The 13,318-nt window shown below is 41.9% G+C and overlaps 1 protein-coding gene across 1 annotated transcript; it reads left to right on the forward strand.

The window, feature by feature from the left end:
* The first annotated feature begins 216 nt into the window (after positions 1-216).
* On the forward strand, positions 217-12,542 carry LOC136435678 (uncharacterized). The gene is made up of 12 exons (XM_066429324.1): positions 217-354; positions 3,155-3,333; positions 3,998-4,232; positions 5,016-5,212; positions 5,956-6,111; positions 6,483-6,627; positions 7,297-7,446; positions 8,577-8,744; positions 9,042-9,154; positions 9,861-9,963; positions 10,931-11,042; positions 12,457-12,542. Exons 1-12 carry the CDS (start codon positions 303-305, stop codon positions 12,503-12,505), a joined length of 1,659 nt encoding a protein of 552 aa, XP_066285421.1. The 5' UTR covers positions 217-302; the 3' UTR covers positions 12,506-12,542.
* Positions 12,543-13,318: the final 776 nt, after the last annotated feature.

Here is a 13,318-nt window from a genome sequence, read left to right on the forward strand (position 1 = left end):
AAGCCACGTATGTACAAAAGATCGGCGTTTTGTTTGTTCTTTAAGGGGTTTGTTTCGGGGCGACCCTCTCATATTTGTGTTGCCAACTTGGCTCCTACCGAAACCTTTGTCTGCTGGCTCAGTTTGGGTTACCGAAACTATGGCGGGTCTCAAAGGTCAGCTGACGTAAGGCAACACATGTACGTATAAAAGCTACTGCATTCTCTGTGTTGTAGATCTAGAGTTCAGTCTCGCTACGGTACCAGGTGTGAAAATCTGTGTACGTGTTCAAAACTTCCGCCCGTGCAGTAAAGCGTTCCAACATGGCCGCCATGTTCACCACAGCGTTCGTTGTTGTCCTGGTGTCAACACAAGGTAAGGGTTTCAAACGTCTTTGCTCGTAGCCAGCCTTTCCCCGGCTGCAGGTGAACATTTCTTCGGCTGTTGTAAGCTTCTACCCCGCCTGGCCAACTTAGCTCGTCCCGGTGATTTTGTCTGTCTGGATCAGTTATTAGCAGTGATTGTGTTACGCCGGGGGCAGTTATACCGACTATATAGGTACAGAAGTTACTTCTGGAAAACCAAGAAGCTGGCCTGTGTCGGACCTGGAAAATGTCTGGTTTCCAGGTTACTTAGCAGCCTCTACCTGGCTCAAGAGGAGGCTGGAAATAGTAGAAATTGGCCAAATAGACAGAAAAACATGCAAGAGGAGTTAGTCTGCTACATGTATATAATAGGGGTACAGTTTGCCTCTAGGATGGCTTATTTTACCCTCTCTCCGTAGCCGACTCCCTTAGCACACTATTCACTCTATTTGGCTAATTTCTACTATTTTTCCAGCCTTCCACGGGGCCTGGTAGAGGCTAGTTATTTTGCTCATGGCTGTCCGAAGTCATTTTACTGATCTGAAGAAATATTTCAGGGTCGTTTCTTGGCCAGGCTAGAGTCAGTGGTAACCGTTGTAAAATCTATGTATAGTGAACTGTAAGATATGTTATACACCTGCTTTTTCATATTGTTGGTACGTTAAAGCTTTACACGAGGAACTTATTAATCTAAGCCCTCGAATGATACAATAGGCCTTTGCTCTTATTATGCATGCTTACAACCCCCCTTCCCCCAGGCAAGTTTTGTATTCCCTAGCGTTGTGTACATATAGTTACATATAAATACATAGAAGGATGTTTTCACCGTAGGACCTGTAGTGTATATGATACCTTAACCTCAACATGTTGATTTACATAATACATATAATGTAGACTGACGACGAAAATAAAAATCATATTTCCCAGGTTCCTAAACAGTTTACTTAGTTTCTATTGCCTTTTGTTCTCGCGCATTAGAATATTTTTATGTCATAAATATATCCATAACATCTCCGAGTTTCTCACAAACTCAAGATCTGTGCAATCTATTACTAGTACGTATCTATGTCGTGGCGTCAACGCTACTAAACTGATGCTCAATTCCTTGTACAGATTGGCGCTTGATAAGCGTAAAGAATTACGTGTTGGACGTTCTTGGTTAATCATTGTTTAAGTTGGACGGGCAAGGGCTTTGTACATGTGTTCGCCACGGCCTCGGCCACGGTTTGGACGTTGTGTTGGCAACACAAAAGCTTTTTCTGTAACAGCGTCATCACACATTTTAAACCCCAATGATGTTTACTCTGCTCTCATACACATGCTTCTGCCAGTATAAACGCCATGTGCAAACCTTTAGCATCGCCGTGGCCTACGAAACACGAGCAATCATTGGTTATTTCACTGGTGTTTATTTTTCTTATCAGTGAGTGACGCATAAAGCTAGTAAGTCCACAGTGAGGCCGTCCGTTTTCTTAAACTTTGATAAGCGATAAAGTCGCCCGAACGAAAAAAGGGTTACACCCATGCACAGCTAGTTGGCGACTATAAAGCCCCTACCTAACTCTACTCTACTGCAACCGAGCGATTTGACAGCGTGCTTAACAATTTTCATCGATAAAAAACGAATTTTTGACACTCTTTGTGTTTTGTTGTCTTTTTAGTAACACCTCTACGTTTTGTATGATATTCCCATCATAAAGTCAAGGGTAATACATCCAACTTAGGACGCAACGAGGTCGCCAACGTGCCGCGGATCCAATGAGAGGGGGCTTAAAACATGCAACACAAACCCCCGCAGCCATGAACGCTATGTAGACCCTACTCGCTACTTTAGGGGCATGGCCAGTGGGAAGCGAAGGCTGTTAGTTTGAATGGTTTAGTTTGAATATAAACCTCATGCAAATATTGGGCTGGCGTTACAACTTTTCGTCGGCTTTGTAATAACGTGAATGAGTGTGTATGTAGCGCTAGACCGATTAAGATTACTCTAATGTATTACAAAACTTATATTGATACCATTAATCTTTTGTTTTTTGTTATGTGTAACCTTACAGAACTCAGTTACAGTTTTACGCGAGCATTAGGAAAATTTGTAAAAGTCCATAATCTGTTGTCGCAGACTTGTTAGTACCGTGCCGACCAACGCCCAACCCAGTTAACCACAGAAAACCTTGCTCACAACTAATTTCCAAATTGGGGCCAAAAAATTAAAGACTATATGAAGAAATATACACAATTTATGCTCATCATTGCTTTTTCTACGTCTTGTGTATTTTGTGCGCTTTTGTATAATATTTGTTGTTCTCACAGGCCGGCCGGGCCCCGGTTCGGAAATGTAACCATAGCATTACCCCCTGCCATGGTCTGGAGAATGTCGGGAGGCCATGCCCAGTTATATATGCTTCCGACCTTCAGATAAACCGTTTATTCATTAATAACAACACTTTATCCTAGATTGTCCACGATATCATGATAAAGCTCAAAGCTGTTCAACCTTCTTTCCGCTTGTTCAACAGAATTTGATACATTCCAGTCTATACATAAATTGAAATACATTCTAGAAGGAGACAACCCTTACCATTGTACACATAGGTAAATATATCAAATAATGTTTAGATCTTAGAACTAGTAAGTGTAAACGATACGTTAAACTCGACATGTTGCAGTATTCATATACTATTAGGTTAATTAATCATTTTATATCCCATCGTTTGTTGTTTGCTTGTATAGTTGTAGAAGACCTTACGAAAGTCGCTGTACCCTTGTCATGTCAATTAAGATTGCTGTATTAATATTGTTGGTTCTCCCAGTCGCCAGCCAGAGCTCCACGGCTAACCTGGAGGCACTGCTCCAGGATCACTTCAGCACAAACCGCCATCACGTCACCAACCTGCCGGGCAAGATGGCGGTACGAGACTTCATTTACGACACTTGGCAGGTTTACGGCATGCAGGTGTTTCTGCACAACTTTCTAACCGCCAACAGTCATGTAAGTGATTTAATAATTCAATTTTTTTAGGTTAGGGAAGGGTGACTGTAAAAAAAATTATTGTATTCTGTAGAGAAAATGGAAATGTTTCATTCTTCAACGTTCAGTAAACAAAAGCCAACGTTGGTCTAAGTCTATGTGGTGCTTTGGTATGGCATCTTCAACCTTTACTATGGTCTCGCGTTTTAAGTGATGGCAATTCGTCTTCCACTGCCTCCAAAACAGTCAAACCCAAAAAGCGTAGATTGTATTCCGTAGTAGATTTTAGAATAGCCATGTGCTCTACAAGTCAACATTGTTCACTCGCACTATCTGTACAGTATACCCTTGCTATGCATAGTTTCATGTTGCAATTAGCCCTTGGGCAAGAACTTGCAAATAAAATCATTATAGAATTCGTATTCCTTCTTGAAGAAAGCAGAAGTGTAGTGAGTTACAATTTTCTAGTGTTTAATAAAAAAACTATTTATTTCATTCACAACATCAATCATATCAGACAAAGTGGCGACGGACACTTGTTGTAAACAACATATATCCTAGTTTTATTTCAATTTTTTTTATTATTTTATTATAAAATTATTCTCAATCCTAGTCAGTTAAAACTTTTAAGCGTTCAATCGAAAATTATTTTCTAATCAATGTTGTACCATACTATACTTTGCAGTACACCGGCGTTAACGTCGTGGGGCTGTGGCCGGGTCGCTACACGGGGACTCCGGCGGACAGACCCGTCCTGCTGTCCGCCCACTACGACACCATGCGCGGTACCCCCGGCGTGGACGACAACGGGTCCGGGCTGGCCGCCCTGATGGAGTCCGCCCGCCTCATCACCTCACAGCCCTGTCTACAGGACTACACGGTCGTCTTCACGGCTTTTGACCTTGAAGAATGGGAAGAGGGTAAGGCAGTACAAACTTCGTTTTCTTCACTTTTGTTATTTGGCCTGGAACTCCAGCAGGGCAAGAGTTTTGTAATGATAGTTCAGTGACAATGGCAGCTGACAATAGTTGAATGCTATTTTCTTTTTTATCGCGTTTCCTTAGTGCGAAGCCCAAAAACTATTTCGGAGCATGTTTACTATATTAGTGGTGAATATGCTAGGAGATGGCAGCGGCTTTCTTCTTCGAAGAACTGCAAATTGGAAGCTATCTTCTTTAAAAGTAAAATGGCATGTTTAACACGCTATAAGAGTACAATGTAACCTCTTAAAAGTAATGACATGGATTGAGGGCTTGACGTCTCCACTAAAGATGCAAATCAGGTGCTTACGAATAATGTCACTGGTTTTGAATTGATTCCTTCAAAAACAAGACGATGAATATAAATCTCTTTTACGCCAAAATATCTGTACCCAAACAACACGCAGTCAGCCAAGCTCACCTCGGAGTGAAATATCAATCATCACTTGACAGTCTAGAATAAAAATATTCATAAATCGATAGGTCTAAAAGGCTATGTTCTAAGACATTTATTACGTTAAGAAAGCGTTTGTAATGTCTAAACAATATCCCTGGTTTATCAACATAACTCAAAAAGCCATTGTTAAAAAAACTGATATGTTGTTAGGTCTAGTCCTAGCCTGTCGAGAAACTAATTAGATTTTGGGCCACATAACCTGATGACTTTATTTTTGTACTCCATCAGTACTTTCTTCTCTGATTTTTTTTTTTCTATAATTACAGCTACCAACCCTGGCTCGGCCTGTAGTAGCTTGGGCTGTGGCAGCAGGGAGTTTGTCAACAACATCCTGCTCCCGTACCTCACCCAGACCGGCGTGTCACCTGCAGACTTCCGGGGCGCCGTCGTCATGGATACCATCATGAACTACAACAACAGCCAGGGGGCACAGTTCATCCCAGGTGGCCAGGGCTTTGGAGCGGTGAGCACTTAAAGGCTTAGGAAATGTTTGTTTCCGGGCCTGCCTAGCTTTAATCTCCAAGCAGATCTCCACGGTGTCAAAGTCGTACAAGCTAGCCAGAGAAGCTCCGGTCAGCCAGGGAAGTTGTCAGGCACCGTCGGGTTGTAATAAAAACTCCTTCTGCCAGTTGGATACGGTCTTTGCAACCGTTGGATCTGCTTGGAGATTAGCCTAGCTAAGCCATTTTGGGGGTAGACCGTTAGCAAGTCACATACAAATTTTGATCTGACATCTGAGTAGTGAACATGTTGTAGAACCCTCTTCCAACATGTTCTCCTCACTTTTTGTTGCATTAGAATAAGTGATATAAACATCCGAACCAAACATCGGCCCCTATCGTGTTGACACCCCGTTACCTTTATGTTACGGCCGAAATGGTAGCTCAATGTTTGAATTTTTATCGGACTTTAGGCTACAAAGCCGTCATTTCCGATACATAAGATTTAGCTAGCCTTTCGATCCGAACGGAAGGAAAACAACTTACCATACAACATTCCGACCGATTTTATGCCTTCTTCAGCAAAGTGACCCATTCACTTGTAACACGTGACGTTCCAGAAATATGACGTCATGAGCGGGTCAAAGGTCCGTGAAGTTTGTATCTATTCGACAAGGGTTCATTTCTTCTTCTTTTGCGTAAAAGAAGTTGTTGCTACTTGAAACATCTCTATTTTTTCGTCTTCTTCTTCATTTTCTTGACACAGACGCCTGGACTTGGCGACGCGTACGCCAGCATCTCCAGCGAAGGCTTCAGGGGGGATTTCCTCGCCACCATCTCCAGAGATCCGTACGACTCCCCGGTACTCAACACGTTCAACCGGCGGTGGGCAGGACTGAGCAACCAGCAGTACAAAACACAGGTGAAGCACTAAGCTATACGAACGATCTTCCTTTTGATCGAACAAATGGAAATAAAGTCAAACATACTTAAAGGCACCCCTTTTACTGTTTTACAACCAAGGTATAAAATCACAGCCGACTTTTCGGTGACAGTCTGTCACCTTCCTCAGGGCAATTAAGACTGGTACTTTTCCACACTGTAGGCTAGATGTCTCTGCGTTCCCAGACGTGAACTATTATCTTTAAATTGAATGCTAGCCCAAACGAACAGCATTGTCATATTTTCAAGAACAGCCATGTATAACTGTATGTAGGTATGTATGTATGTATGTATTTCAATTTTTTTTGTTAAGGAATAAATACTTATTCTCGAATCTTCTCGTCACCACAGTCGCTAAAAATTCCCTTCAAGGACATTGTGAGGGATATGCCCGGTCCCCCATACGGGAATGTTTACCAGGCACTCATCCGCGGAGACTTCAGAAACTTCTGGGTGGGCAACGCCAACCTCACCGCCGTATTCCTCACAGACACAGGTACGTACCTTTGGCTATGGACGTTTTTACAATGATTAGTCCAGATAGGAGGATCCAATAGACTGAAGTTCATAAAGCAGGATAGACTGGGCTTCGAGACCAACAACCTTTAGTCCAGTAGCCGGTTTGCCTATCAATGAACACACTCCTAGCTATATAGTTTCTGCAGAATACCCAAAGAAGCAATAGATGGATTCTGGTGAGTATTCGGTAGGTCTTGACATGAAGAAGGCCAAGGCCTCCTAGCGGCTGCCATTGGTGCTGCAGTCGGCTTCTGTGTTTTTATTCTGGATATGAAGTGGTTTTGTCTTGAAAATAGATTCAGTTTCTAGACTCTCTTCGTGATAACCAGTTGTTTCGATAATACCGATGTTTTGTGGTGATGGCAATTGTAGGTACACTATATATTGACAATACTTAAGTGTTTGTAGTAAAACCATTTCTAATGTTACTAGTCTATCTAGAGAAATAACATTCAGATGTAGCGAAACAACTAACCATGTAGCGAAAGAACTTTGTGCCATGTAGCGAAAAGACTGGCCATGTAGCAAAAGTACTGTAGCGAACTGACAATGTAGCGAAACAACCTGTAACCCTCTACGTACGTTAATTCCATGCTACATACCTTACTGAGGGTAGGATATACTAAATAAAAATGTACTTTGTCAGGTGACCTGCGCGGCGGAATGCAGGGTTGTTACCACCACGGCTGTGACGACCTGTCCAGAGTCACTCCGGAGCGGCTTGCCTTTCTCCAGAAGACAACAAACGCCGTCACCGCGACGCTTTGGGAACTAGCTAACGGCGCCACGTGCACAGGTACTCTCTAATCTAAATTTTCATGGAGAGTCTCCCCTTTATATATCTCCTCCTCCTTTTTTTTCTTTGGACACCGGCCTGTGGGAAACAACGAACGTCATCACCGTGCCGCTATGGAGCTACTCACCTTACGGTGCAACGTCACGTCGTGCACAGGTAGTCTCAAAATCTATTCTACCTTTCCCTCTTTAAACCCCCTCCCATATTTTCTTTCGGAGCATCCCATCGGAAACAATGGACGATGTGAGCGTCACGCTGTGGGAGGTAGCCAATGGCGCCACGTGCACTGGTACTCTTTAGATCCTTCCTGGAGTGTCTCCCTTTTTATATCCCCTTTTTCCTATGAAGCATCCTGTCAGAAACATCGGACGTCGTCACCGTGACGTTTGGGAGCTACCCAACGGCGCAATGTTCACATGTACTCTCTGAATCTTTTCTATCTTTCCCAGAGTGTCTCCATTTTTATTCCCCCTTCCCTTTTTCTTTTGGAGCGTCCTGTCAGAAACAACAAACGCCACCACGCGACGCTGTGGGAGGTAGCCAACGTTGCAACATGCACATGTACTCTCTAAATCTTTTCTATCTTTCCCAGAGTGTCTCCTTTTGTTATTTATTCCACCTCCCCTTTTTCTATCGGAAACAATGGACGACACCACGCGACGCTTTGGGAGGTAGCCGACGGCGCAACGTTCACGGGTACTCTCTTAATGTTTCCTGGAGGGTCTCCCTCTTTATAACCCACTTCCCCTTTTCTTCGAGGGAGTCCTGTTGGAAACAACAGACGACGTCACCGTGTCGCTGGGGGAGTTAGCTAATGGCACAACGTGTACAGTTACTCTCAAAATCCCTCCCTCTATATTGCTCATCACCCACTCACTATCTTCTTTGCCTTTGCTATAACTACATAGATGTATCGCAACTCCAATCAAAATATGTTTCACCATGGCTATGATGGCGAAATTAAAGTAGCGTCAACGTAACACTACCACTATTAAGAAACACAGTGCCATATTGTGCACTGTAGTACGTTTCCTGTATATGTTCTAATTATGTTGTCCTTTTCCATTCATACCAGGAACTCAAATAATTCTTTTAGGTAGAATTACCCGCAATTCTCGATTTTACTGTAGACCCAACAAGCGCGGTTCCCAAGGACTTCAAGACAGGACTACACATGACCGGAAACCTGGTGCTTCCCTACGCGCCAAGCGACTTCCGCTTTACAGTGACATCATATAGCACCACGGGAGCCGTCATGGCAACGTTCTCTAATGACACACTGTCGCTCAAACTGACAGGTAAAAGAAGTACATGTTTTGTTTATCTGAGTGTGTTATTCACTCAGTTGCTGACAGGGGGCGTTAGTGTGTTGCTGTGGGATAGATCTTTTCAAAGAGCAATGTGTTATTTGGTTAGAACAAGTTTGGAATGACCTTTTAGGTCTTCTATTTCATTCTATTTTATTTCTAAATATTACGACATCATCGATATTAGATGGTCTCAAGAATATATAACGTTATGCCGTATCTTTAATTTTTTCAAGAAACATGCACAAATTATTAAAATGGAATTCAAAACTAAATTTTGATTGACAGGTCGGTTCGACGACAAGACGCTCCAGTTGACCCTGCGCCTGTCCGAGCCCACCAAAGCATTTCCGGGTCAGATCGACCCGCTGCAGACCATGGCCTGGGTCATGTCCGGGCAGGTCAGTATGACGTCATACGTATGTCAGTCTTCACGTCTCTGTTGTTGAAAAACATTTAATAATCCAGTACACGGATTGAACTGCAAGTAATATATAGAACAACGATTATGTAAACATTGTACTTTGAATAGAATAGAAGACGAATGTCATTTTGTGGTAGAATGTGGATTATATACCAAAGAAAGAAATGAACTGTATAAGCTTGTAGAAAACCTATTTCCCTACTTCACACACTTAAGTACTGTACAAAAATTCATATTCCTAATGCGACTAGACAAACCTCCCATTGAAAAACACGTCTGTTCTTTTATATCTACTATAACCGAAAAGCGAGGAGAAGTAGAATTTATCTAATGATAGTCATAGTCTTTTATATCCGTTAACTGTACTTGTATTTTGTTTTGTTGTGACCTGTACTTAGCCAAGTGTGGCAGAAATGTGCAATAAAGGTCTTCATTCATTATATAACAGTCGAAGGCCCAGAGATATAAGCAAAACGCGCCTTGTCATGTATTAAGCTTGATATGGACAAGAACTGTTTACAGGTTTCGCCTTCATCTTCGACCTCGACTGAACAGACTTATTTTCTGTGCAGTTTTAATAAAACTCTGTATTTCTTGGATTTTGATAAGCATTCACCATGCTGAACGCTGAAAATCTGCTATTCATTTCTTTGTTTCATTGGTACTCGATTTTCATGCAATAGGTGATGACCGCCGCAAAAGGAAACCTCTTCTACACTGGAGAGGTGCAGGGTCTATTCGGACCGCAGGGAGGCGCTGTGTCCGTTGCGTTCCTCAGTTCATCAGGTAGGCGTTATACTGACAGGACTGGTAGCCTGGGTGCCATCCTTCGTAATTACCGCTGGCTGTCCCTTTTTTGCAGGCCTGAATGTTATCTCAGTTGATTTACATGTCCTCCCATACTTTCACCGTAACCAACACTCTCAGTTTTTGATTAGTCGATTAGGGGAGAGTATTGGAGCCCCGATAAATATAGATCTAAGTTGGATGACACTCGGGCTACTTTTTCGTTTGCGGAAATACTGAGAGCCGGTGGTATTTTCACCATGGTGGATGGCACCCAGGCTTTAGAACTGTGACCACAGGGCCCATGTTTTCCACAGGAAAAACAATCAATGATCATTGCGATCACTCAGAGACCGTTGGAAGACCTTGGAGATCTTTGAAGTCATTAGAACATTCTGGGGGTCATTGAGAATTCATTGAAAGACGGTTGAGAGTACATCTTTTTGACGCTAAACGGTCACACTTCTCAGGAATCCCGACTTTAGCAGCTGTCACACATTTAGGACCTTCCCACGACTTTCGTCCCGACCACTCCTCAACCAAGGTCGGCGCTGAGTTGGCAGTAGCCTGAAAAACATTTTATTCTAGCTTCAGTCTGCTCCTCTGAACGCATCCAAGCAAAATATGACCTTTCCAACTCTGCCGACAAAATTTATAGTCCGCTGGCGCAGACGAAGGCTCAGTTTCGAGTCAGCTCCGTAGAGGAGCATAGAAAGAACAAGGGTGCTATAGATCTTCAGCTTGACCGTTCTGGAGAGATGTTTGGAACGCCAGACACGGTCAAGACTGGCAAAGGCTGCAGAGGCGATTCCAAGTCTGCGCTTGACACCTCCCAACCCCATATAACCTAGCTCACGACTAACTCCCAACCATGGTCCGTGGAAAAGGTTAAATATTTATGTGCACATTCATTCAAAGATTGATGATGCTCGACTTACTAACTTATCTAAACAACGTTGTCTTGTAGGAAATGACACTTCGGGCCAAGGCGTGTCGACCCTGTCGATAATCTTCTTCGTGTCGTCTGGAGTTCTCTTCGTTCTGGCCGTCGCCCTGTATGCTTCTACTATCTGCAAGGCGTAAGTATGCATTGAAAACCCTAGCTATGGGTAGATATTCACAAGTATACTAGTCTCTAACAGGCTCCAGAGGCACTACGGCAAACTGTACATGTACTGAATAGCAAGATTCTTTTATTCACAACCAATCATTTTACAACAGCCTCGTAAAATGGCTCTTGTAAAATACTCGGTTGTGAATAAAAGAACCTTGCTATTCAGTCATTCGCCAACCTGATGAAATTATTCACTGATGTACATGTACATGTGTTAATTCAGCTAACTTCTCTGGCATGTTATCCGTGTATGTTACCAGTTTCTACTCTTTCAGGACGTCTCTGGAGCCTGGTAAAGGCTAAAAGTTTATACATCTGCCAAATTCCACGATAGGACTCTCAAACATGTGACATATGTAACTGAAGAAGAGAGAAATATTGATAGATATCAACTATGCAAATGAGACCTCATTTGCATAATTAATAAGAAAACACTATAACTCAAGATGGGCTTGATGGATGGTAATGATTTTTGGTATGTAGATAGCTTGCGTGATGCTTTGTATGATTGGACGATAATTATGCAAATCAGATTCTAATTTGCATAATTAATGAGACAATTTTAAAAACCCACTGTGTACCATGATATGACTATTGACATATGTGACATTTGTTACTGAAGAATTTGATACATAAAAAATATGCAAATGTAGGCCTAAATTGCATAATTAATGAGAAACTACTATACTTCCTTACAGGTAAATGATGGCAATTTCATACTTGTGTCATTTGGAAGTTATGTGAATGTGAACATCGTTGAATCAAATTATGCTAATAAGGACCTCATTTGCATAATTCAAGATAAATGTTACTTTGTTAGCATAACCTTCTTTGTTAAGCTCATACTTTTTTTGGGGGTGAAGAAGATCAACTGGTATGATTTATAATTGATGACAATCACTCCTGATACGTCAGTCATAAAGGTTAATATCATTTGGCGAAGGTATGAGGTCGTGGAACTGTAGTTTTTGCTTTAAGTAGCAGGACCTTGCAAGTACCGCATGTCGAGATATAACAGTTCTGTGCTTAGAGTAAGTACATGCTGCGCATCTTTTTATTTTCATATCCTATGGATATTTCTTTTTTCTTCTTTTAGCCAACAATCTCGCTTTTTCTATCACACAGTACCATCCTCCGTAGTAAACGTTGGCTCAACCATTTCGCTTCCGTGGTTAGCAAGCTAAGCAAAACGATTGAGCCAGTGGTTACTACGGGCGGATGGCTCCCAGGCTGTACAAGCCTTGCAGTAGAGGTGCTTAATTGTCTTGCCTTCATACATTCAAGCTGATAAACTAGCATCCCAATAGTCACACAATCTTACAGAATCCCTCCCCTAAATTAAATGTCCCTGTCTATCTTTGTTTTATCTTGCATGGTAGGCGGACATTGGATGCGCCTTTCAGCCGGGAACAGTCGGGAGCATGCTGAGGTCTGGACTGACGTCAGTGAACAAATAATTGTGGAGGGTAGAGACAAGAAAATCATGAAATAATAGTAATTTCTCAATTTTTTTCCTAACGTCAAATTTTATGAGAATCCCCAGTCATTATTTGTTTATTGATATACATTTTTTTACCTCTAACCAAGTAAAATGTTTCATATATTATCCAAATACATTTGCAAAGATTTAGACTTGTGGAAGTTCTGGGTTGTGTTTGTATATATCGTGATGTATTTGATTGACGATAAAGATGGTTTCTTGCGTATGCATGGTATTCAGCTCATTAAGAAAAGTTGGAGATTTTCGTTTGACCCAATTCGGCGAGTGAACAGCTTAAAGAAAGCAATCGAATATGTTATTGAATTACGCCCAACTAGTTACTCATTACAAGCAACTGGATAAAATTTTGAAACATTCATACGTTTCAGACAGCATCCGCTGTCTTTCATCAGTGACTAAGGATAGGACTGGAAAACCAGGTTTTATACCAAAACTCTGGATAGATATGTTAATGAGGTTAAGATAAGTCCTATCCTCAGTCACTGACGAAAGACAGCGGATGCTGTCTGAAACGTCTGACTGCATCAACGTTTCATCCAATTTCCTGAGTAACTGTTTTGCCGTATCTTACTACCTGGATGTCTAACCTTAAGCTTTATCAACGCATGTTATTGAATTGTATGATACTGCTGTATGGCACTGGTAAACATACACTATATTATGTCTAGAAATATTCAAGTTATGAAAAATTATTTTCAACGAATCGTCAATCGACATCATACATTTCTTTATTCCCCTTG

This window comes from Branchiostoma lanceolatum, chromosome 5, assembly GCF_035083965.1.
Source record: "Branchiostoma lanceolatum isolate klBraLanc5 chromosome 5, klBraLanc5.hap2, whole genome shotgun sequence".
NCBI lineage: Eukaryota > Metazoa > Chordata > Leptocardii > Amphioxiformes > Branchiostomatidae > Branchiostoma > Branchiostoma lanceolatum.

Bases quoted from the DNA above. Each gene is read 5' to 3' on its own strand.
- LOC136435678 (XM_066429324.1), top strand. From the start codon at position 303: ATGGCCGCCATGTTCACCACAGCGTTCGTTGTTGTCCTGGTGTCAACA. The intron at 5,213-5,955 runs GTGAGCACTTAA...TTCTTGACACAG, and splicing joins GTGGCCAGGGCTTTGGAGCG to ACGCCTGGACTTGGCGACGC. The intron at 9,155-9,860 runs GTCAGTATGACG...TTCATGCAATAG, and splicing joins CCTGGGTCATGTCCGGGCAG to GTGATGACCGCCGCAAAAGG.